General features: G+C 42.9%; 1 protein-coding gene and 1 long non-coding RNA gene across 6 annotated transcripts in view; one reads left to right on the forward strand and one right to left on the reverse strand.

The window, feature by feature from the left end:
* ed (hemicentin protein echinoid) overlaps positions 1-25,920 on the reverse strand; it is a 76,275-nt gene that overhangs the window by 7,596 nt on the left and 42,759 nt on the right. For both annotated transcript variants that reach the window (XM_017233387.3, XM_017233388.3), the window contains exons 5-6: positions 6,335-8,521; positions 5,309-5,812 (exon numbers count right to left, since the gene is read on the reverse strand). In XM_017233387.3, coding sequence (XP_017088876.2) covers positions 5,309-5,812; positions 6,335-8,521 — 2,691 coding nt within the window. The remainder of the gene's footprint in view (positions 1-5,308; positions 5,813-6,334; positions 8,522-25,920) is intronic.
* LOC138925727 (uncharacterized) lies at positions 15,213-20,498 on the forward strand. Of its 4 annotated transcripts, none has more exons than XR_011441938.1 (4): positions 15,213-16,012; positions 17,256-18,506; positions 18,570-18,645; positions 18,794-19,533. It is a non-coding gene; the product is annotated as an uncharacterized lncRNA (long non-coding RNA). The 4 variants fall into 4 exon arrangements; XR_011441937.1 differs by having other exon boundaries at positions 15,213-15,873; positions 15,937-16,012; positions 17,256-18,645; positions 18,794-19,530; XR_011441936.1 differs by lacking the exon at positions 18,794-19,533 and adding an exon at positions 19,889-20,498 and having other exon boundaries at positions 17,256-18,645.

A 25,920-nucleotide genomic window follows, 5' to 3' on the forward strand; every position in this document is an offset into this window, starting at 1 on the left:
AGCCAAACTTTCACTAGGCTTCACAACAAAGTTGATATTCTCTCTTGGTTTTGGGCCGGATTTTTATTGATTAACACATAAAAATGACAGAGGCATTAAACGAATTTATTAACTGCCCCGAGGAACGAGCTCTCGTTGAGACAAGGCGTAATTAATAGTTCATCACATTGCGCATACGCCGTGTGCGCCACTTAAAATCTATCCGAGGGTCATAAACCCTCCAATGGAACACAGAATTCCACTTCGCCCCGCTTCTTTGGCGCTCTGTGTCCTTCAACTTTTTGACAAATTTTTATGGGATATCGGAGGTGGAGAAGCTCTTTGTCCTTTGCCTTGCCTTTGATGATTATTTTTATATCGTGATAAATCACTCATAAATATTAAACGCACGCTTGCCGACAACACACCGAAACTTTTTGAATTTTGACTCAAGTTTAGTCTCAACTGGTTAGCAGAAGAATGGCTTTTCAAAAATATAATTTCATGCCTTTTTCAGGATTTTTCAGGAAAGGAGTTTTAAAATAAATGTAAAAATTGATTCCTTAAATCCTTACAACAATTAAATATGAATAGAACTTTAGTTGCTAAAAGCATTGCCTATTTTTCAGTGCAAGGTCTCTTGTCACGCATGAAAAAGTATGCAATAAAATGGTTCGATTTTAGTGATTTTCCACAGATTGAGTTCCACTCTAGACAGTCCCCGAGAAATGTGAATTTTTATGACAAGTCTCGGCTTACTACTCGCGTGTCAGCGCAGCTGGAACTGGGAACTGGAAACTGCGAGTCGGGTTTAGGTTTAGGGCTACGTTTTTATGCCTCGTTTTGGTGGGCGTGATAATTTTTATGATTAGCCATAAAACTAAAACAGTAATAATATTAACTTCATTTACATTTCATGCGACCAACTTGGTCCCAGTTAATTTGCATATTTGCTTGAGTAATTTTATGCCTCAACATTCTGCTCCTTCTCGCTCTCATTGTTATTATTATTTTTATATATTTTCGAATTGCAGCGAAAAAAAAATACGAAAATATAACGACTGGATAGGAGGAGAGAAACTTTTCAATTTGATAAGCATCAAATCTTTTGCCAGCGACAACTTTTGATTGCTCAAGTTTGCCAAATATTTGACCGAAATAACAAAATACCCCATACCCGCGCCACGATGATGAAAATTTTAATGCATTTCCATTGTCTGGAGAGAGACCACCCCCCTCCCCTATTTCTGGTTTATTCTTATATTTATTTTTATTTTTTTGAAGCAATTAAAGTTTGTCAAAGTTTTGTGCATTGATTTGAGCAAATAACAACAACAGTTGCGGCATAGTTCTGGCCCAGTCAGTACCTCCCAAGGCCCTCCCCAAAACAGCTTATTAAACTCCCCACTCTCTAGTACAGTTTGCGTTGGAAAATCTTTTCATGTAAAAGTGCTGGGGCTGGTGGAAAGTTTTCCCTCCTAATTCACTCGACAAACTTTTCAACCGGAAGCGCTTACAATTATGCAACATTTTTGTGCAACAGCAGCAGCAGCAGCAGTAGGAAGTAGCAGCAGAAGGAGGCAGCGGCAGTCACACAATAAAAACAGTTTCAAATGCCATTAACGGTTAACTAAATAGCAGGGCAGCCTGCCTGGGCTCAGGAGGTTAAGGGGCATAACTTGTACTGCCTGCCTGCCGGTCTGGTCTGCCTCCTCACTTTTGCTCCCAGTTACTTGGCTTCCCACTCGAGGCAACTCATCTCAACTGAACTCAAGCCCAGTTCGGTGTTTGGGGTGTTAATGGCACCACCAACAGGGTTCAACCTTATCTGGGCTTTAATGTATGCACTGAGAATAAAATTTTAACTAAGATGTAAGTGGGATTTAAGTATGAGATTAATTTTCCCCAGTGTAGGCTCCTTTGCCTGCCTTGTTGCACTTTTAATTAGCGACGCGACTCGGAGTCTGCTTGCCAGGGCTCTCTGGCGTTTGGCCTAAATGCGTTTAAACTTAGGAGGCACAACAAGGGTCGGGCTATTTTTTGGGGGCATCTGCAACGAGGGCAGGGAAAGTGTGATCCTACAGCCGAGTTCCTGAACTTGCCGTGTTGCACTTTTCCGCTGCCACTTCCTCCGCCCAACTCTGGGCCTTTCTTTTGGCATTTCCCTTTCGCCGAAGTTGGCCCAAATGTTGAAAGCACTCACAGCTTCAGTTTCTTAGATTTTTGTTTTTTTTTTCCTTTGCTTTTTTGGTAATGAATGAAAAGCCTGCGGGGCGGACAAGAGTGAAGTGAAGTAACTTTGTTAAGGAAACTCCCACAGGAGTTCACCGTGTTGTTCCTGATCAGCTGGGCATGACAGAATTTTTCAGTTCAAGACAGAAAAGTTGAAAAGGTCTTAAACAAAGAGAGACCAGACCAGGCCAAGGGTATTGATGATTTTCATAATACCGTAAATGGGTTTTCCCCCTTTCATTTTCGAAGCATGTTTTCACTGTTGGCAACAGTGTTTAGATTTAAGCCAATTAGTTTGGTGAACTGCAAAAAAAAAAATACAAAAGCCAGCAAATTGGAACTCATAGATAGTGTCTTCGGAATGTTGTTGGTGGTCTGTGGTTTAGTTTGGTTTTGGGTTTGCTTTCGGTTTGGGGTTAGGTCAGTGGGTCTGGTCAGTTTGTCAGCTGGGCCAAGGCAGTCCTCCCACTCGTATAAGACAAACATGTCCAAAAGGGTGGCTGGTCCAGAAGGAAAGTCAAACATTAAACAGAAAAGCTTCCATAAATGGTCTTTTATTTCAGATTTAAAAAATAAAATATTAGTCCAAGATTTTAATGAAAATATTACTTATAAAAGGTCTTCTAAGTATTTTAGGATTATTTTTTTTCAAGTGTCCTAGTCAGCTTGCTCTTCAGTTAACGTTTCTAGGGCGCGTTAAACTATTTTGCGGCTATTTGCTTTTTGGGGGGCCGAAGCCCAAAACTGAATTGCATAGAAAATCGTCAGAGCTGGTATGGTAGTATTCCTATGGAAACACCCGTCGTTCGTCGAATAGGCGAACAGGCGAACCAGAAGAATCCCATCTAAACCAAAACCCAACTAAACCAGACCAGAGTTGAACATGGCAGACATTTGTTGGCCCGTCGCGCGGGTTCATGGCTTTATTTATTTAGCGCATAAATTTTGCCAAGCGCGAGATTCCTTCTGTTCTTTTTTTTCCATTTTTGTTGGCCTCCTCCCCCTCTCTAAAAACCATTTTTTCCACATTTTTATTTTCCATTTCTCTATTTTGGATGGTTGGTTGACTTTTCGGTGTATATGCGACGACATTTGTTTGCATTTATTTGGTTTTTGGAAAATTTTTCAGCTGCTTCAGCTGCTTGTTTTGTGTCCTGGAACATGTCCTGGCTGTCGTCTAGCCGTGGGCGTATTTTGTGGCCTCTGCCTCCTTGGACTTGATCCTTGGAGTGCAACAAACTTTAGCCAACTTTAATAACTATTTAAGAAAGGATTAACATTGCAAGGATTAAATTTCAACTTAATTTCCTTGCCAACCTCGTTTTTTTTTGCTCACCTTTGCCTTTATTGGCTGCACTCACTTCACTTGATTGTTTTTATTGTTGTCGCCGGTTTACATGCAAAGTTCATTAGGTTTTTGGCCTAGACCAGGAGGAGGTCTCCCCCTTTGGGGAGCGGAAGTTAAAGGGGCGGTGGCCCAAACTGGGTGGCCGTTAACGAGCCCGAAAAGTGCAGGCAACTGAAACAATGAAGCTACTGGCGCCCCTAACCCCCAGTAACTCTCAGTTGCAGACAGAAGTGTAAACGAAAGGAGCTTTACACAGAAAAAAATATGGTTTTAAAAGGATATTTCTGAAGGATAAGAAAACTTTAAATAACTAAAAATATTTATAGACTTTTGGGGCTATAAAAATTAATTCATTTTGCAGCTAAAATATTTTAAAGTTCTTTCAGTGTAAAACCGAGTCAGGACTAGAGCATCTGGCTAAGGACATTTCGGTGTGGCCTCGTGTGTTTCGACGACTCTTCGCTTGTGGCTGCCTGCTCCTTAAGCGGCAATTAGCGCTCACAATAAGCTGGAAGGGGGGTTGGCAGGGGAGAAATGGAGTTTCCTCTGTTCGTCCTGCAATTGCCAGCTCCTGCTCCTGCTACTCCTGCTGCAATCTTTATTATTCATGGCACTTTCACTTGGCAAATTAGCTGTTACTGCAACTCCCACTTTGTGCCACTTCCCCTTTTTCCACCGAAATCGTTTTTAAATGCAATTAAGTGGCAATGTTTGCCCCAAACCCAGGGACCCTTAACCCCTAAGGCCCAGACTAAGCGCCTTAAAATTTTTAATTGGCCTTCGAAAACAATTGAAACTCGAAATTGGCTCAAAAATAGCTGCCAATTGGGGGGCTAAAACCAAAAAAGAAATTACAATTTTCCAATGTCCAGTTATGGGCGAGGATGGAGGATGCTTCTATTACGTTTCATGTTCCTGGCCAAAAAGGAATTTTTAATTTGGACATCATTACAGAAAGGAGCTCGCTTCCCCTCAAAGGACACCACAACAATTAATAATGAATTGTATGGTGAATTGTGTGAAACCGCAGAGAGAACAAATGCTCGAGAGGATGGGGATCGTCCTTTTTGAACAGAAAGCTCTTCAGTCCGGTTTTACGCATTCATTTTGTGTGGCACACACCCTGACAACCCTGGTAGACTGAATGGAATCAGAAAGGGGGGCATACCCGGGCGCAGGGTTGGCGAAAGGACCTCTCAGGATGAATGGACGATGTACGCGACAGCGGGCACAACAACAATCGAAAATGGAAAGTATATTACAAAATACTACAAAACCAGTAACGTTTAGAAAAAATTGCTGTTTCAACAAATTTACAACGGAAGTGGAAAGTGCTTTCCCTTCAACACCCCCCTCATGCTCGTCCTCGTCCTTTCCAGGTGCGTGGGCGGATGGACAAAAAAAAAATAGAAAATAGAAAACGCGCTTGATGAATGTTCCACCATCTCCACCATCGATTTGCACTCAACTCCATTTTGCACTTTCCACCATTTTCAGGGGCAGCATAATTTTGCAACACCCCGCTCCACCCCACCCCCCTCTAAACGGTGGCAGGGATTTCATTTTGTGCGACTGTGCATGTCCTGCCGACAATGAAAAATCACCGCAGGTGCTTCTGTACCATTCAACAAAAAAAAAGGAATTAAAAGGACCAAAAAGGACATGTCCCAACCGGAAGTGTTTCTCACTTTGGTTTCAGGACCTTTTCGAGGGCAGATTTAAAAGTTTTGAAAGGATTCTGGTACTTACATTCATTTCCTGGCATTGGGGGCATCAGTCCATTGACGCCAACGCCACTGCCGCCGATTCCTCCCACGCCGACACCTCCGCCCACACCCATACCGCTAACCACACTGCCACCCACGCCGACTCCCACGCCTCCGCCTCCCAGACCCACGCCGACCACTCCACTGCCCGGGTGATAGCTGTAGCCGTTCTGGGCGGCATACAGAGCCGTCTTCTGCTCCTCCATGCTCAGGGCGAGATCCATCGAGTGCTCCAGGGCCTTGTTGTCCAGGCCAGAGGCGGGGTAGTACGGGGGCGGGGCCTGGTTCTGCTGGGCGGCCACGATGGAGGGCCGAACCGAGTCCATTTCGTAGTCCTTGGCGGCGGCGCTCTTCTTCGACTGGTTCTTCTTGCAGCGGCAGAACATCAGGATCAGGCCGGCGAAGAGGGCGAATACGATGCAGGACACGATGATGGCAATCAAGGTGGGCGTGGCCACACTGCTCTCCGCTATGAAAGGACCTCCAACTACAAAAAATTTAGAGAAATAATTATTAGAATAGGTATCTTTTAAAATCGTATCCTTTGGAATTTAAGGAAACCCCTTCTTGAAACACACTTCGCAGCGCAATTCCCAACCAGAAAGAGATGAAATGAAGCCATGAAAAATGCATTACAAGGAGTTGAAGTGGATGGATGGATGGATAGAGGGATGGTTGGATGAATGGTTGGATAGATGGAGGAATGGATGCCTGAATGGATGAATGGCTTCGCTGTTTGAAAGATGGGTGGTAAGCTGGGTAAACAGCGAAGAGACCGCCGCGACCACTGCCACAGGACGCAGGATACGGGGAACTGGATGAGTGATTGATTGTCCAGGCAGCCAGGCTGCTGGTCATTCAAGTGGTGCAATTGCTCGTAATGGCTTTGCATATAATGGAAATCATCCTGCGAGCATTCCAGGCATCCTCCAAGCGCTCCTCTGCTATTTTTCCACCACTACCAGCTCCTTCTTGGGAAACTTTTATGAATTTCCGACCCAATACTCACCCTCGGCATCGGTATAGCCTCCACAGTGCTCCATGTTCGACCTCAGGCACAGCTTGACCCGCACGGTGGGCTTGTTCTCGTCCTCCAGGGCCAGGGTGTTCAGGCTGTTGTCCTCGTCGTCCGGATTGGGAAGACCCAGGGCCCGGCTTCCGGTCTGTCGGTTCAGTCCGTTCAGGCGATCAATTTCCTGATCCTTGTGGGTGGGTCCGTTTCCGGACAGTTGCAGTTGGTCCAGCGTGGCCACTACTTCCCAGGACGCCATCGGGGTGTTGGCATTCACCAGGGACTCCACCACGGCCACAAGGGACAGGCAGGTGGCGCCCACATCGATGCCCAGAATGCGGGTACTCGGCTGGTAGGTGACCTGGAGAGGCGGGGGAATTCTGCTGACCTTGGTGGTGACCAGGATCTCATTGGAGTAGGGTGATCCGCTCTTGGGGTTCAATGCCTTGACCTTGAAGGCGTAGCTCTGGTGCTGCTCCAGCGAGGTAACCTTGCAGGGAATGTCCCGCTGGCAGTCCACCTCCACCCAGTCGGAGTTCGAGTTGGCCAGAGTGGCGCAGTCGGGGATCAGTTGCTCCTCGCGGGGCATGGCCACACGGCGGTAGCTGACGAAGAACTTGGTCTTGCTCAAGCCGCCATCGAAGCCGGGGTCCCAGCTGAGGGTGACGTAGTTGTGGCCGACATCGATGGCCCGCAGGTTGGTGGGCTTCTCCGGCGGTCCCTTCTGCTGCAGCCGGATGGGAGCTCGGATCGTGTCCAGGGAGTTGACCACCCGGCAGGTGTACTCTCCGTAGTCCGAGTGGGTCAGCGAGTTGATTCTCAGGATGGAGGTGTAGATGTCGTTGTTGTCGGTGGTGGTGCTGATCTCGTAGTGTCCATCCGAGGACATGGTCAGGGGCGATGGGTTGTTGCCGAACTGCCACTGGAACTCCGGCTTCGGGTAGGCCTGCACCTTGCAGACCACCTCGGCGGTCTCCCGGATGTCGAAGGCCACCTTATTGTACTGGTGGAGGACGATGGGCTCGTGCTCGATCCTCAGCTGCATGGACGAGTTGGCAGAGTTGACTTCGTTCTGGTAGAGGCAGGTGTACAGGCCGCGATCCCCGGGCACCAGGGCGTTGCCGTTAGGACGGGCCTTGCCGCGGAACTTCAACTGACTCTGGACGGTGACCATGCCGTTGAGGCCCTGGTCGGGATTGGTCTGCACCTCGTACAGGTTCTGGTCGGGCTGGATCTCGACGCCGTCCTTCAGCCACTTGACACTCGGCGCCGGCTTGCCCTTGGCGCTGCAGGTCACTGTGTAGTCGGTGTCTCCCACTCGGCGGGTCATGTGCTGCTGCAGCTTGGCCAGGAACTGGGGCGGCTGGTGGATCTCCAGGACAATGGTGGCCATCATGCCAATGCCCAGCTCGTTCACGGCGTGGCAGTGGTACTTGCCCTCGTTGCCCAGGTGGGCTTTGGGAATGGAATACTGGGGTCCCTGGGCCAGGATCTTCTGGGTGCTGGAGAACTCGCCGTCCATGTCGCGGAACCATCTGTACTGCGGCACCGGCCATCCCGGCGGGTTGGCCGAGCAGGTGAGGGTCACTCCGTTGCCCACATGCACCACAGGACGATTGGGGGTGATGTAAGCCTGGCCCGGACGATGTCGCACCAGCAGAGCCACCGTGGAGTTGCCGACGCGCTCACTCCTCTCCTGGCCCTGACTGTGCATCCAGTTGACGGCCCGGCAGACGTACGTTCCGGCATGTTCCGCCCGCACGGAATTCAGGGTGAGCACATCGCCGCTGAATCGGAAGTCGGGGGCGCCTTCTTTCAGCCATTCAATGGTCACGGGCGAGGGATTGGCGGTCACATTGCAGCGAATGGTCACGGTTTCGCCCTCCTCGGCCTCGCGGGTCTTCGACTCGATGACCACCGTCGGCGGATAGAGAACGTCCAGGATGAGCTCCTGCTCTCCGGTCTTGCCCAGGCCATTGTCCGCACTGCAGGTATACTTGCCGGCATCCTGCACCGACACCCGATGAATGGTATGAACCAGCGAGGAGCTGATGAAGCGACCGTTTCGTGTCCAACGGACATTCGGCACCTTGGGCTTGGCATCCACGTTACACTCCAGCTTGGCAGTCCGGTCACGTTCCACCCGCAAAGGATTCTCGGGGCCAACCTCGACGCGGGGATAATCTGGCGAAGAGAAACATGGAAAATTAGTCTAGTCACAGAGCTTGGAATCAAAGCGAAACCGCAGCAAAAAAAAATCAAGAAAATTAATAAACACGCAGCATTTTTGGCATAATCAGGCGGCATAATCCAAAACTTCTAATTGAATTAATTTAGGGGGAAGGATGGGACCAGCTGAAGAGCTGGTCATGATTAGTCTGCCAGCACGCCGTCTGATTAGACACGAAATTTGTCAATTATTAATTAAACTAATGAAGTGTCTGAAGGTCGGTGGGTCTTAGGGTCATTAGCAGCAACAGGGTTAATTGGTAGATGAAAGAACTGGATGCCTGGATGTTTTATAATTATTTTAAATCAAAATTTTCGGAAATATATATTAGTTTTAATGGAGGATACTTTTTTTCTCCACTTGAAAGGAATTCATCTTAAACTTAGTTTCTGTCTTCAACTTGGACTGCAAGTCATAGTCTAACATTAGTGGCCTCTTATGCACCGCAAATGGCGTGAAATTATGACCAGCAGAGCCCTGGCCCTGGCAGAGCTCCCTCCTTCAAGTTGCCCTGGCCACAACCACTTTGTAATTAACTGCCCCCTGGATAAGTGTCGCCAGCTGCCTAATGACTTTGCTCATAAACTCACAGTCCCGACCATTGACAGCCACCAGAGAAGTATAAGAACTTTAGTTGCCGCAATCTCAAGAAACTGGAGCAACTCTTTCCCCTCTAAACCCCTCTACCCCTCTACCTTCTGCCCATTACACAATCTCCTTCTGCAAATTATAGTAAATTGCGTGATTCTCTCTCTTGGCTACCTTTTACAAAAGGTCTGTGTTGTGCGGGTTCAGGTGTCTCAATCTTACACTGCAAGATATAACTAAGAGCTTATAGAATGCTTATACATTGGTTGATATTTTTGTTTAATATCTCTCTTTTTTTTTCCTCTCAGTGTACCTGTATATTGAAGTTAAATTCTCAGTCTTGGACTCGCGTCTTTTGCGTGTTTATGTGCGTGTAATTACATTTGATTGTCTGGCTTTGTTGCCGGCGACCATTAAAGCATTGTTTGGTTAGAAATCAAGACCTCCTTCTGTACCCATTTTGTTTCGTTCTGTCGGCCATATACTTCAACTTTTGTATAGTTTCAGTTTCAGTTGCCATAACTGCTTCTACTGGGCGGACTTTTGTTTGCGTTTCAAGTTGCTTGCCCGTTAAATGGCTTCAAATTGGCTTAATTGTCACTTTGCGAACATGTTTTACACATTTGGGCCAGGCCGGGCCGGGCCAGAGTCGTTCTGCATTGCATTCCTGCCATTTTTCCCCACTACTGGAGGTAGTGACCTAAAAATAGGCCCCTTCATTCCCTTGATTACTTTAAAATGGAGCCCTGGAAGTGAAGTTCCCTCAATTATTTCCACAGCCGGCAGCTTCGTGTTCATAAATAATGAAAACCCCCCCGCTACAAAGACTGGCGGCTAGTGGATGGAAGGGCCACAATTTTATGCGTGTTTTGCATATAAATTTCTTGCTCAACGCTCTCGGACATGCTCCTTAAATTATGTACGCAAATAATTGAATTAGTTTACAGGATCACCAAAAAAAAAAAAAGTAGAAGAAGGAGGGTGGAAATAAGGAGACCTCTGCAAATCGTGTTAGAAATATTTTTCCAATCAATTGCCAAATTGTTGCCAGGTTTCTGCTCTCGACCACCATTCCCCATCCTCCAGCAATTACTTCAGTATCCTGTCCCCAACCATTCGCTTGGAAAATACTATTAACAAATACAAAGACCCTTGCCGAACAAAAAATTGAAAAAAAGGACCAATGGAAAAAAATCTCGTTGGGTTTAGATGCCCACGCAGAATAAGAAAATGTTAAAAATTTAGTTTAGATCTGGGCATGTGACGGCAATTTATATGGCTAATCCGAGGGGCACCTTCACGACAAGGTCTAATGCAATTTATCGAAGGATTTTCCAAGGCAATTAGTCTTAAACTTAACTGGTGCTTTAATTTAAGAAGACTTTAAGAGCCAAACAAATCTAACTATCAAAGGAGAAATAAAATTAGAGCAAACAGCAGTGGCTAATATTAATTTTAATTTTAATTACCGAATGGCGAGGCCAAAAAAAGGAGAAGGAACAAAATCCATTAAAAATAATCGACTGAGCTTTAACTCCCTGAATGGTCGTTGCTTAACTTGGCTAAATCCAATTTTGATGTGTGTGGGAGGGAGGAGGAGGAGGAGGAGTAGGAGGAGGTGGTGGCGGGTTGCGGGTCAGGCACGCGCTGAGCCACAGGCCACAGAAGCCAAGACAGCAAGGCAGAAGCAAAAGCGATTTGATATGACCAGCAAGCACCCAAAACCAAAACGAAAACCCGAATGAACAACTCGTCCTTGTGCCACCCACCACCCTCTCTAGACTTCAAGACACGCGAAATTGGCAGGCCAGAAAACATTTGGCCCGAGGTCCAAGATAAATGATAAGGCGCCTAAAAGACTTATCCCTCCTCCTAGCCAGATAGCTTCTCCTACTCATCCTTGGGCCTTTCTATTCGTAACTAATGAACGTCAAGTTTAAAAAGATACACAAATTTTCCAGCAGCCATCATCCATAAATTTTAGAGAAAGAGGAATTGGGGAATAGATATAGTCCCTGGCCAGGCAATTAATGATTAAATTTAAACTTTAAACCAAATGCCATTAGCCATATCGATAGTGTTTCCTATTCCAATCAGAGTCCTATCAACTGGCATCTCTACTCCGTTCTTTCACTTATCTCCTGGCTGGTCTCTTGCTTTTCTTCTGTTGAACAGTTGTGGCATCATCAAGTTTATGTTGCCATGATTTTCATCATCTACTAAATGTTTTTCTTTGGCCTTTCAAGTTTTTCTTGTTTCCAAGCTGCTGCTGCTGCTGCCTACATATGGACCACCAACTTCCAAAGGTTCTACCCAGCAGCCACATCCACTGGACTAGGACTAGGAGGACTTGGCATTCTCATCTTTGCCATCTCCTTCGGCCAGATGGTTTGCTTTTGTAACTTGTTAGTTTTCTTTAGTGGCCCTACACACGGGTTTCTTTACATCAGACAGTTGTGGTCACAAGATTAGTAATGGCTTTGATTTTAAATCAATTTTAATTTAATTTTGAGGGTAATTTTTACTTAAATCTTAGTCAGAACTATAAGAGTTTTAATTAATATTAAGTCTACTTGTTCCTATTATTTTATCATCTTTTGTAGTTCGTATAGATACGCTTGTTCCCTGTCTTGTTTTGCTATTAAGTCAAGAATTTTTATAGCATTTAGTTGGAAAAGCTCCACATACATACATTCAGCCCACTCCCTTGCCCAGCTCGCAGCTCTCAGCTCACAGTTCCAAGTTCTAGATCCCATTCCCTCCTCAAGTGGAGATACGTACGCATAACTCGTGCCTGCTGTCAGCGCGTTTGAGCTATGAGCTCTTGTGGCTTCTGCTTTGGCTTTTTATTAGTTTCTTGTTTGGTTTTGCCCCTGCCACATGCCCCTGCCCCATTGCCATTTCTATTCCTTGGCCCGTGAGTGGTTTTTCGGGTCTGACCATCAGCAGTACCGACCATTTCTGGCTAACTAGTTACTAAATTGAGCGCATAAACTAAAACAACTGCGGCACAGGCACACAGTTCTGGACATGGGAAGAAAAAAACAAGAATAGCAATAGCAATGGCCAAGACTGAGGAAACCAGTTGGCCACTGCTCATAAATTACAGGAAGACATATTCAACGGAGACAAATAAACAACCATCCCGGTCTCCAGTCCGGGCCTTCCTTGAATTCATCCTCATCCTCTCTTAGCCGGACAGTATTTAGCAACCACATTAAGTCGGGTAACAAGAAAATCATTTAATTGAACAGCTCTAACCAGTTCCAGATAAAGAGGTTCTCCAGATACTTAGAAGCTGTGAATATACATGGCCAGATACTTTTCCATAAAAACTCGATAAAGGAAGTTGACAACATTAGGAAAGCCATGACAATTAGTTGGCAAGACTTAGAATAAAATATAATCATAAAAAACTCAAGACACAAGTGTCAATGTATCTGGCCAATCTATTCTACTAAGAACGTGCCTAAAAAACATATACATCCCAGAATCTGGATCCATAAAACCAAAAACTCAAAAAACGTGCCTGAAAAAGCAAAACTTTTCTGTATGTTATCCAAAGTGGAAACACTTTAAAGCGATCACGAACTGGATCAAAGAGAAGCAACACACCAGAAAAGATATAAAGATACTGAGTATTTTTTCAGGAAAAAATATTTAAGGCTTTGTTGTTTCAGGTTTTTGTGTGCCATGTCATTTTCCGGGGAAAAGGAAAATCTCTACCCTCTCTAGAGTAGAGATGTGTCTCATCCTCAATTGAATTCACAAATGAAATGTGCAAAAAGCTTTTTAGACAAAAAATAACCAAGAGCAATAGCAATAAGAGAGCAAAACCAACTGATAAACGGACAAATGTTTATTGTACTAAAAATTTTATTGGCCACACATGCAGATACTAGATACTAGGATACAGAGGAGGATACAGAGGAGGCTATACAGAGGCCTACATATACATTGGAGTACATATGTATCTGACAATGGTTGGCCATAAAACGGAATCAAATTGTGCCGACCAAAGCAAATGTTTGGTCAAAAACACACATACCAGAGACCGGCAACCAGAATGCCAGACAAAAATTGTTGAGAAAAATCAAGCAAAAGATTTAATAAATTTTGCCGCATATATGAAGAATGAATTTTATGGACATGCCCTGCTCCTCCGTCCCCCGAAAAAAAACATATTGATATACTACTACTACCGCTTTCGAGAGTCGTGCTGCAAATGAACGTGTAAACAAACAGATGTATCTGTGCAAGGGCCAGATACAAATGAACAAACACAACATAATTGGGCTTCCCTCCCGTACCCACCATCTTATAATATTCTCATCTGTCCAGTTTTCGGTCGGTTTTCAGTTTATTTTTATGGCACACAATTTGTGGCAAATCAATGAAAAGTTTTTCCTCCATCTCAGTTCAACTGACTAATTTTATGGGCCTCCACATGTTTTGGGGCATAAACAATTTCGAATGTTCTTCACCTCTCGGAGGAAAACAGACGCCGATGCCCTGCAATCAAAGCTGCCCCAAATTAATTTAAAAGGCTATGTGGCATGAGGGAAAAAGTTGCTTCGCTATTTAAACAACACAAATTTTTGTAAATTGTCTGGTTGGAATTTTAATGGTAAACAAGAAGAGAAAAAAAATGGAGCTGGCAAATGGAAAATGGGAGCTGGAAGCTGGCAGCTGGGTGGTGGGAGGCTGCTTTAAATAGGCAGCAAAATTATTGACAAAGTTTTTCCAGCCATACACACACACACATCCCTACGAGAATAGGGAAGCCCACAAACGATGTCATTAGTGTTGGCGTTTTTCCGCCCTCCCGGGGAGGTGGACCAGTAGCCTGGCTAAAAGTAACAGTTAGAATCGTGCGCCGGGCCAAAAAAACTTTTGCTTTTATTTATTTACTTGACGCGCAACAAAACCCAGACGAGCTGAACAAAAAAATAGGAACAGAGGATCCTGAAATGAGGGCGAGAAGAAAGTAAACAAAAGTTCTGGATGGGCTGGCAAAAATTTGAGAGGCTCTACAGGGATTTGGGGGACTTTAGATACTCTAGTTGGCCATCATATAACTTCTCGGAATATTTAAAAAAAATGGTTATTAAATTGTATTATCTAGCACTAAGCTAGAGGAGTTTAAAACTTTAAGAAGAATACTTGGAAAAGAATCTATAAATCAGGAGAGATGATCTAGGGAAGCAGACTGCCTTCGGAAGAGGAATTATTTGCAAAAAATTAAAGCAAATAGGGGAAAGTACAGCAAAGGGACAAGTTTCAGCTAAAACGTGCTGGGTGGAACCCCATCGGGTGATAACCTTGCCCCATAATAAACCCAATTTCCCGACTTTTCTATATATATGTATATTTTTTTTTCTCTCTGGCCTGGCATTGTCCTGGCGACTGGCACGACATTGCCCTGTCTTTTGACCTAAATAATTAAATTCATTTGGGAGCCGGCAAAAAGACAAGGCGAGCACCAGCCGAGAACTTTGGAAAAAAAAGAGACGAAAACTTTGCTTTTAATATTGCCCTTGAAGGCGAGAATGTCCTGCAGGAGCAGGATCTGCAGGAAGAGGCACTGCCTTGCATTTAATTTTATGTTAAATTAATTTTCTTCCACTACAACTCCTTTTTCTCTCAACCCGCAAACAGAATTTCATTGCATTTGTAAATATTTAGCAAGCTAGCTAGTTCAAGTAGAAGAAAATTGTAGCTGTCAGTTTCATTTGTTCTTTAATATCCTTGAAAGGTGTTTTTTGAATAGCCAATGTGTGGGAGTCTAGCCGGAAATTGAGGCTGAAGATCTGGAGAGGCGAATGTCTGGTTTCCAGGACAATATTCCGGATTTGAATGGTCGCCTTGGAAACTAAACAGTGACACAAATGGACGTTGGATTCAACTAAAGAGGACCTTCCGCCCTAATTGGTTAAGACACGTGTCGGCTAAGCTGTGGCCAGGCTTTTGTTTTATTAGGATATTAGGTTTTAAGAATAATCCATCTATGATGTCTGCCTGACGCACTTTTATTTAAATTTTTTCCAACTGCAGGATGCTCCATCACAGCAGTGTGGGTCAGAAACTTAACCCTCGGGGGACAAAAACACACTGAATGTTGCTAGTTGAGTTGCCCCTGTGCTTTTGTTATCGCAGGCTAGCTGGAAAAGCCAAAGTCGCCACATTGCAGCCCCAAGCCACGTCAGCTGCTGCTGAATGGAAGCTGCACTAAATGTAAACAATACAATCCTCAGCATCGGCCCAGCTCCTCGACCTCTACAATATGCCACCATTTGTACCCTTTAGGCTCCCCCAGCAGCAGGCCAAATGTAAATAAAATTTTTAAATTAACTGGCAGTGAATGCCACGTGTTTATGCAGCGAAAAAAAAAATCTTCAATAAAATATGTAAATTATTTAATCAAATATTTATTAAAATGAACATTTAAAGAGGTTTTTTCCCCCTTAATCCTATGTATTTATTAACTTTTATTTAATAAATTAAACCATTCTATTATTTTTTTGTCTGTAAATTCTTGATTTTTTCCAAGCTGTTTCTTTTCCGCTCAGTTCACTTTCAGTTCAGTTTCAGTTGAGTTGAACTCGGTTTTCAGTTGCTGGCTGGATGGTCTGCAGTTTTCGTTTTCATTTCCAACTGCTGGCAGAAAGAAGCATCTGCTACTGGAGCAGCATTTGCTGCAGGAAATGTATCTACATATGTAAACGTGCAATATTCAAGATTGTTGTTCATATTGCTGCCAATTGTTGTTGTTTTTCTCCAGCATGTGGCACACACTATACACTAGTTGTAGTTGTTGTTGCTATTATTGTTATTGGCTGTGTGGCATGGTAGCTTTTGTAAGTTGTTCCATTTGTTCTGCACTTTGCGTACTTTTCTTGCCATGCGTTTTTCATTTTTATTATTTTCGTATTCCATTTTCAGTTTCTTGAGCTCTTTCTGCACTGGTTTTACTATTTCTACTATTTTTTCTTTTTTTTTTTGTAGCCATTGTCGATGGTTCTGCCACATTTGTTGGCTTTATTTGCCTGCAGATTTTTCATACTTTCTACGTTCTTGCCGCAACACACGCGACCACAAAAGTAAGGACCTTCTTGCAACCTCCTCCAACTGACTGGGCTGTCAATTGTAATGCACTCTATACCAACTTTGGTGGGGTATTATCCTTGGAGTTATACTCCATATGATAATGATGATTTATGACCACCACCACCACCTCTCTAACTCAAGGAGAAGAAAATTTATTCGAGTTCTTCCAGGGCATATGGGAATTCCTCTTCAGATATTCATTTTTAAAGAGTATCTGCTGTTCTGCCAATATCCTCACTTATTGGCAGCCTGCCTCGAGCAACATGTGTGCCCTAAAAACTTTACTACTCCAGTGTTATGCCACATTCTGCAGCTTCCCCAAACCCCTACACCAGTTCAATGTAAATTCCTTGTTTGCAACTCTTTTACGGCCATAATAAATTTATATGTAGACATTGATATGCCTGTAAATATTGTGCTTTTTTTCCTCAAAAAGAAAATACTATTTCCGCAGGCAAAAATTAGATTTACAAAAATGTGAAAATATATGGAAATGTAGAGAGAACTTTTAATTAGGCAAATCAATGTTTGAGGTGAACATTGGATGTTCGAAAAATGTAATTAAAACCTAATTGACAAAAATGTACAATTCCATTTCAAATCGAGAGACCTGCAGAGCGCCAAGTCCTCAGGGCTATTGATGGAAATCATGTTACGGAAGGTGGTTAGTTCTTATTTTTTTTTTTTTGAGGAAAAAACCGTCTAAACAATAAACCCATCAAACAGGATAGGACAGAGGGAAAAAAACTAAATCTGACTACAATTGTTTGGCTGAGTTTCGTTGCATAGTTTTCAATTGAAAACGGAAATAACTCTGATTCATTTTTTGTTTTCTGTTTTTTGGCCAGAAACTTTTTCCAACTGGTGGTCCATCCTTTAGATGTAGTTGCCGAACAGGGCTTTCATTGAATTTTCGGTTAGATTTAAGGCTTTAATACTATCTTTTAGGTTTATGAATTTAAAGATTATAGTATGTAGTATATTTTTTTTCAGAGTGTCTACAATTTGCATTCTGATCAGACATTTGGATTCGGTTTTGGGTCCCACTGCTCAATTCATTAGTCAGTCAGTGGAAAAATATTTGGACGGCAGCTGCAGCTGCAGGAGAACTGCACAAATGCCAGAGATTCCAGCCAGGCATGGTCCCCCACGCCACTCCTATCACACCATCATTTCACATCATTCTCTGGGAGCTGGAGCTGGAAGCTGTAAGCTGACTCTGGTGCGTTTGGCAAAAGTCAAATTTGGCACGAAAATTTTGTAAATAAAATTTTTGGTGCGGCTTGTGCAAATTTGCACACATTGCGCAAATTGCATGGCATTCTCTCTCAAGGATATGGATAAAGTGACACAAGATAGAGGGTAGGGTATAGAAACAGGGCTCTGAATATTTTTCAAAAATATTTTAAAAATTTCAAACATTGTACTTTGGTGTTAGGTTTAGATTTTTAGGAAAATAAATTATTAAAAATTGTTAAGAAATAAGATTTTCTTTCAAGTGCACTTCAGTCTGTACTGCAAAAGTCAAACAAATGTGCAGAATTAGCATTTTGACATTTCAATTTTGAATATTATTGACATGTTTAGGTGCGTGTGCTTTGGTAGCTGAAACTTAACCCTCGGGGGACAAAAACACACTGAATGTTGCTAGTTGAGTTGCCCCTGTGCTTTTGTTATCGCAGGCTAGCTGGAAAAGCCAAAGTCGCCACATTGCAGCCCCAAGCCACGTCAGCTGCTGCTGAATGGAAGCTGCACTAAATGTAAACAATACAATCCTCAGCATCGGCCCAGCTCCTCGACCTCTACAATATGCCACCATTTGTACCCTTTAGGCTCCCCCAGCAGCAGGCCAAATGTAAATAAAATTTTTAAATTAACTGGCAGTGAATGCCACGTGTTTATGCAGCGAAAAAAAAAATCTTCAATAAAATATGTAAATTATTTAATCAAATATTTATTAAAATGAACATTTAAAGAGGTTTTTTCCCCCTTAATCCTATGTATTTATTAACTTTTATTTAATAAATTAAACCATTCTATTATTTTTTTGTCTGTAAATTCTTGATTTTTTCCAAGCTGTTTCTTTTCCGCTCAGTTCACTTTCAGTTCAGTTTCAGTTGAGTTGAACTCGGTTTTCAGTTGCTGGCTGGATGGTCTGCAGTTTTCGTTTTCATTTCCAACTGCTGGCAGAAAGAAGCATCTGCTACTGGAGCAGCATTTGCTGCAGGAAATGTATCTACATATGTAAACGTGCAATATTCAAGATTGTTGTTCATATTGCTGCCAATTGTTGTTGTTTTTCTCCAGCATGTGGCACACACTATACACTAGTTGTAGTTGTTGTTGCTATTATTGTTATTGGCTGTGTGGCATGGTAGCTTTTGTAAGTTGTTCCATTTGTTCTGCACTTTGCGTACTTTTCTTGCCATGCGTTTTTCATTTTTATTATTTTCGTATTCCATTTTCAGTTTCTTGAGCTCTTTCTGCACTGGTTTTACTATTTCTACTATTTTTTCTTTTTTTTTTTGTAGCCATTGTCGATGGTTCTGCCACATTTGTTGGCTTTATTTGCCTGCAGATTTTTCATACTTTCTACGTTCTTGCCGCAACACACGCGACCACAAAAGTAAGGACCTTCTTGCAACCTCCTCCAACTGACTGGGCTGTCAATTGTAATGCACTCTATACCAACTTTGGTGGGGTATTATCCTTGGAGTTATACTCCATATGATAATGATGATTTATGACCACCACCACCACCTCTCTAACTCAAGGAGAAGAAAATTTATTCGAGTTCTTCCAGGGCATATGGGAATTCCTCTTCAGATATTCATTTTTAAAGAGTATCTGCTGTTCTGCCAATATCCTCACTTATTGGCAGCCTGCCTCGAGCAACATGTGTGCCCTAAAAACTTTACTACTCCAGTGTTATGCCACATTCTGCAGCTTCCCCAAACCCCTACACCAGTTCAATGTAAATTCCTTGTTTGCAACTCTTTTACGGCCATAATAAATTTATATGTAGACATTGATATGCCTGTAAATATTGTGCTTTTTTTCCTCAAAAAGAAAATACTATTTCCGCAGGCAAAAATTAGATTTACAAAAATGTGAAAATATATGGAAATGTAGAGAGAACTTTTAATTAGGCAAATCAATGTTTGAGGTGAACATTGGATGTTCGAAAAATGTAATTAAAACCTAATTGACAAAAATGTACAATTCCATTTCAAATCGAGAGACCTGCAGAGCGCCAAGTCCTCAGGGCTATTGATGGAAATCATGTTACGGAAGGTGGTTAGTTCTTATTTTTTTTTTTTTGAGGAAAAAACCGTCTAAACAATAAACCCATCAAACAGGATAGGACAGAGGGAAAAAAACTAAATCTGACTACAATTGTTTGGCTGAGTTTCGTTGCATAGTTTTCAATTGAAAACGGAAATAACTCTGATTCATTTTTTGTTTTCTGTTTTTTGGCCAGAAACTTTTTCCAACTGGTGGTCCATCCTTTAGATGTAGTTGCCGAACAGGGCTTTCATTGAATTTTCGGTTAGATTTAAGGCTTTAATACTATCTTTTAGGTTTATGAATTTAAAGATTATAGTATGTAGTATATTTTTTTTCAGAGTGTCTACAATTTGCATTCTGATCAGACATTTGGATTCGGTTTTGGGTCCCACTGCTCAATTCATTAGTCAGTCAGTGGAAAAATATTTGGACGGCAGCTGCAGCTGCAGGAGAACTGCACAAATGCCAGAGATTCCAGCCAGGCATGGTCCCCCACGCCACTCCTATCACACCATCATTTCACATCATTCTCTGGGAGCTGGAGCTGGAAGCTGTAAGCTGACTCTGGTGCGTTTGGCAAAAGTCAAATTTGGCACGAAAATTTTGTAAATAAAATTTTTGGTGCGGCTTGTGCAAATTTGCACACATTGCGCAAATTGCATGGCATTCTCTCTCAAGGATATGGATAAAGTGACACAAGATAGAGGGTAGGGTATAGAAACAGGGCTCTGAATATTTTTCAAAAATATTTTAAAAATTTCAAACATTGTACTTTGGTGTTAGGTTTAGATTTTTAGGAAAATAAATTATTAAAAATTGTTAAGAAATAAGATTTTCTTTCAAGTGCACTTCAGTCTGTACTGCAAAAGTCAAACAAATGTGCAGAATTAGCATTTTGACATTTCAATTTTGAATATTATTGACATGTTTAGGTGCGTGTGCTTTGGTAGCTGGGAGTAGCTTCCTATTTTAACCATAAACAGGTTTCATTGAATCGCAAAATTTACTTTAATTAGCAGCATATCCCTAATGATCATTGCCATTACCAGGGCCCAGTGGGTTGGCTTTATAGTCTTTCTATATAGAAACAATGCCGAGTCATTGTCCGCCCAACTGCTGTTAACCCCCTTGAACCCCGAGAAACTGCGACAAGCGACGCGTGCTGTTTGCATTGTTGACATCATCCACACATCCACATCATCATCATCATCGGACAACAACAATAGGCTCCTAGATATGGATATAGTCTGAGGGAAAAGGGTAGTCGTACATATATCGCCATCATCATGACTAACAATGCAAAGTTTGTTTTGGCCGTTTGGCATATCATCGAGAGAACAAAAATAAAAAAAGCGAAAACAGAAGCCCGCAGCGAAACAGTTCCAGGATATTTGTGAAAATTGAAATGTATTCCTTTGCCGATGGGCTCTGGCTCTAGCTCTGATGTAGCCCATATATGGTAGACATCCTCTTTAGTTAATTTTTTAAAGTTTAAATTATAAATCTCCGATTTCAATCGACAAGATAAAGTATTTCATTCGAACCGCACGCGTCTGCAACCTTAGCTAACTTCTTAACCCAAGAATTTAACCCCCCAAGTCCTAAACAGGAACCTAAAACCCAAAACCCAAAACCCAAAGTGACCTCAACACGAAAGATGCGAGAGAAATGGAAATGAAGCGTCAAAATTTGAGGCGGCATTTTGGGTTTTCCTTTTCTCTTCTTTATTTTTTTGGGAGGATGTTTAAGGACATAAGCGTGTGTTGCAGGAAAATTCCCCTACAGGATGATGTTTTCCTCGTTTTTGGGGGCCTCGTTTTTTTTGTTTCTGCTCATCGAGTGGGTGGTCTGAGACATAATGTGACCAAATGTGTAGCCAAACAATAAATGAAAATTGTGTGCAATTGTCGTGCCTTTCATGGCAGCAGCAGCAGCAGCCCTTTGTCGAAGTATCCACAATTTCCTCAGTCCTCAGTTTTGGGGCATGCCACTCAGCCAGCCCGCCCCCTGATTGCTCTTTATTTCTTTTTGTTTTTTTGTGGCATTGTTGAGCCAGTTCCAGTGGCATTTTGAGTTGCCTGCGTGTCTCGCAATGCGCTCGTTATCCTTTTTATTTGAAGTTTGCTTAATGCCAAGTAAATAGTACCCCACATCCCACATGTCCTGATCCGCAGCCGCATCCACATCCTTTAGCTCCCGTTTTGGGTTCGTTTTTCTCCTCGTTGTTTTCCTGCCGCATTGTTTCATCTTTCGTCCTGGCCGCAAATGGCAGATGTTATCCTGTGGCTGTTTTTCCAACTGCTCCTTCTTTTTCATGGCTTGTTGCAGACAACGACGACGACGACCTTTCCGCCCTCTGAACGGCCCTCAACCCCCAACCCACTCGACTCGACTCTACTCCCCATTTATTGACGCTAAGTTGGCAGTTACCTATGACCCCTTGGACCCCAGACTAGGGGAATCCAGATCCTAGACTCGAGATCCCCAACTCCGGACTTATCTGGCGCATTATCATCATCATCTTCAATTTAATGCGTCGACGATGCCACTCGACAATCTCTTTTTGTCTTTGCGGCACTTCCTGCCAAAGGACATGTTTGCGTTTATTTCGTGTGTTATTCTTATTTTTTTTTTCCTTCTGGCCTTGGCTGGCTGGTTGGCTGGCTGGTCCTCTCGGCTCTATGTGTAATGCCACTTTATATGCCGCAGTTGATGCCTTTAGAGGCTTTTGTGTTTACGCCATGTTAAGCCTTGAATCCTTGAATGCCACAGCCGCAGCATCCTCAACCTCAACCTCCACATCCTGTTGTGCCTCAATGCCCTCGTCCATTTCTAGTTCTACACGCAAATAAAAGTATCTTTTTGAAATAAAATTTATAGATTTTAAATTTAAATAAAGGATGAGTTACTACCAGTAGGATATCTCTTGCTATAATTTATATTTTTTACCAATAATTAACTTTCTAGTTACATTTCTCTGTGTGTTGTTGGCAGTGCATGTGTATTGGCATTTACTTGCTTGATTTTCGTGTTGTCCCGCCTATTTGCCTGTGACAATCTACCAATCTGCTGCTGCCCCAACCTCACCATTATCCATTATCCACCCAAAGAACTCCACCCAGCCGGGGGTGTTAAGGCCCAAACAGAGAACAAGGTCGTTTCCCGCTTTTTCCATATGCCGCATTTACATTTAACATTTCCATTTCCATCTGAGGACGTGCTTCGGTTCGGTTCAGTTCAGTTCAGTTGGGCTGGGGCTGGGGCTTGGGCTTGGGCTTGGGTCTTCCTCCCAGGCTTTGCTTTTCCTTTGGCTTTTTTATGCATGATCTCATCGCTGACTGGCAGGTCATGTGACAGGCCTACTCCTCTTCGAGCTCCTCTCGGGCCTGCTGCCTCTTCTCGGGGGGGAGCCAGACAAAAGTTAATTGCCTGACATTAAACTATGGAAAATGATGGACCCTTGAGAGTGGGGGAGGAATAAAAACAAAACAGTGAGGGGCCGGCACTTGGGAGAGTTGGGAAGCCATGCAGCAAGTATCTCTTAATTATGATTTTTAAAAAAGAGTCTTCATTAAAGCAACTCCTCTTACTTTAAACGCTTTTTCAAACTTTAATAGCTTGCTATCCTTAGGGATATAGCTTTTCAGTTAAATATTTGAGGAGTATGTTTTATTTTCTTAAATGGCCAACACATTCCAAGGGATTTCAAGCCCTGATAGGCTGAAAATTTCCAGCTCCACTCCATTCCGCCCTCCGTGCTAAGCCGCCAACAAACTTAAGCGGTTTTCGTGCCGGGGACAAAGATTTGACAGCAGAACCGAAAAAAAAAACATATACACTCGCATATATATATTAAGCCCAAGCTAGATCTGCCCCTCTGCCATGTCAGCTTAGAATCAAAAACAAAAGCCCTAACCCGAGTCCTTTTCCCGGTATAGCACCTGTCTGTTGCTTGCCTACTTTCCTACTGGCTTTTTCCAAGCCAGGTGGAAATCGGAAAACCCTCGCCTTTCCTGTCCTTCAGATCCGATTGGCTTCATCAGGCCGGTCGGTCGGGTGGCCGGGGAGGAGACCCTCGGGCCAAAGGCAATACATTACAGAGCCCGGCCAGATTAAACTTGACTTTCCTTTGCCATATTCCCGCTCCCGGCAGAGACAGAGAAATTTGAAATTATTGCCATCGTTGATTTTTCGTGGCAATTTTGTCATTTTGCGGTTATTAGCGCGACAATTTCCACTGCTTTCCTCTTCTACTCTTCTGCGATTTATGGCTGGCCATTTGGCAATGAGTTATTACTGGAGATTAGGCCAAGAACGTGGCTCATTTTCTGATTAATTTGTAGGTGTCAATGGGCCGACCAGAGCCAGAAAACAGAGGGAAAAGTGAATTTTTATTGCCCAACGTAAATCAAAGTGAGAAAGGATATCCAGCAGGATAGCACTCCGCACAGGAGAGGCTTTGCTGCTCATCCCTGTTGCTGATTTCAATTAAATTGCTTTTGATTTAATTTCAGAGCTCAACTGTTGGCTAGACAAACAAAACCAGAAAAGGTTCCCTCACTCGACTGTCTCTGCTCCTTGCACTGTGAGAAAGGATATATTTGATATTTCTCATGAAATCCTTTTTCTTCTTTTCTATGGAAAAGCTTTCATTGATTTTCTTTGTGTAGGTCTTAGTTTTCCCTTGGCACCTTGGGGGCTTCTACTTGGGTCTATATTTGTCCCTGTGGATTTCTGGCTAGCAGCAACCGCAAAATGCCTGAAGGCTTGGCAGAAAGGAAGAGGTCAGGACACAGGACACAGGATACAGACAGGACATCATTTCCCTGTTTGATCTACTCCGGGGCTACGGGTTGTGCTTGTTTAAAAACGCATTACTAGCCGGGGAAACCGGAGGTGAGAGAAGGTCTCTCCGACCGACCGCAAGTGGAAAATCCTTTAGCCACAATCAGAGTTCACATATCCTTTCTTGGATGTCTTCCTTTTTCCGTATTTTTCCTGCAATTACTGTGGTTCCTGTTCAGAGTCCCTACCTCTTTTGAAATTTATTTCAAACTAAGCCCAAAATAAATCCAAATGCTGGCAATTAATAAGCATTTACAATTTACAAATCCCCGTCGAAATTTACTTTGTGGTTTCATGGCCTTTTATTCCCCCCCCCCCTCAGTTCGTAGTCCTTCTACACTAGTATTTTCCTAATTAAACATTTTTGCGTTTGTCGATTGACTAAACACATTAGATAAACATAATGAATTTGAGGCCTCGATCTATTGAAATTTATTTAATGTGGCATACATGCAAATTAGGGCGTTGCAAGGCGTGGCCCTGAGGCAGCTAATTAAACCACAGCGACCTATATTTTAGACATGTTTGTATTTTTTTTTAGCCTCCATAGCCTCCCATTTATATTAAGTGGGCGTGGCACTGTTTGAAGTGCATAGGAAATGCGTTGCCAATCGAAGAGGCGGTTAATTAGCATTGGGTCAACTATCTAGTATAGGGTTTTTGCTTTCAGTAGGTGGCATTACTCATACGCTATGTGGGTTGACTTTAATTTAAGTTTTAAATTTTATACTTTATTTTTTCGATTATTTCTCTAGTTCTGTATAGTTATTTTCTATCGCAATTAGTGCCGTCTTCTGCCCGCTCGTCTAATTCCAGACCAAATACAAACACTGAGGCCAGCTCCAATACTTATAGCTTGGCCATTAGAGCCACGTTTGTGTGTTGTGTTTTTGAATTAATTACACAGTTAATAGCCATGGCTAAAGGTACCACAACCAGGCTATAAAGTGAGAGAATAACTGAGAGAAAAATTATAGAAATAAAAGAGCTAGAAGGTTTTTCTTTAATACTCTGGGATTTTAGAAAGCTTTTCTTTTTTGGATTTTATTTTTAATAATATTCTAATCTAATCTTTTATTTTTTCAAATATTTTTTTTTTTAACTTTTAACTCATTTTTTCTTAGTGTTTTGGTAGGTTTAGGTCGAAACACTCGATTGCTTCGCCATGAAAGGGACCGGGGCAATATTTCACTTTATTTGCCTTTTGATTAGCCCTAATAGCCAGCGTTAACAGCTAGCAGGTCACACACAGGCATACACATACAACACACCATCCTTTGCCACTTGTTGCAACAACAACTACTACGAGTGGCACATAAATTTCTATTCTAATTACTTGCGTTCAGTCAGCAGCAGGTCACCATTCGTATTCGCATTCGCAATCGTGTTTGTAATTTATTGTGCTTTTGGCTTTGTTGGCTTTTTAAAAAAAAGATATATGCGATTATGCGATAGTCGGTGTTGCTAGTTGCTAGTTGCCAGTTGCCGGTTGCATCTAAATAGTTTCTAGTTTCTGACTGGGCCC

Source organism: Drosophila bipectinata, chromosome 2L, assembly GCF_030179905.1.
Source record: "Drosophila bipectinata strain 14024-0381.07 chromosome 2L, DbipHiC1v2, whole genome shotgun sequence".
Classification (NCBI taxonomy): domain Eukaryota; kingdom Metazoa; phylum Arthropoda; class Insecta; order Diptera; family Drosophilidae; genus Drosophila; species Drosophila bipectinata.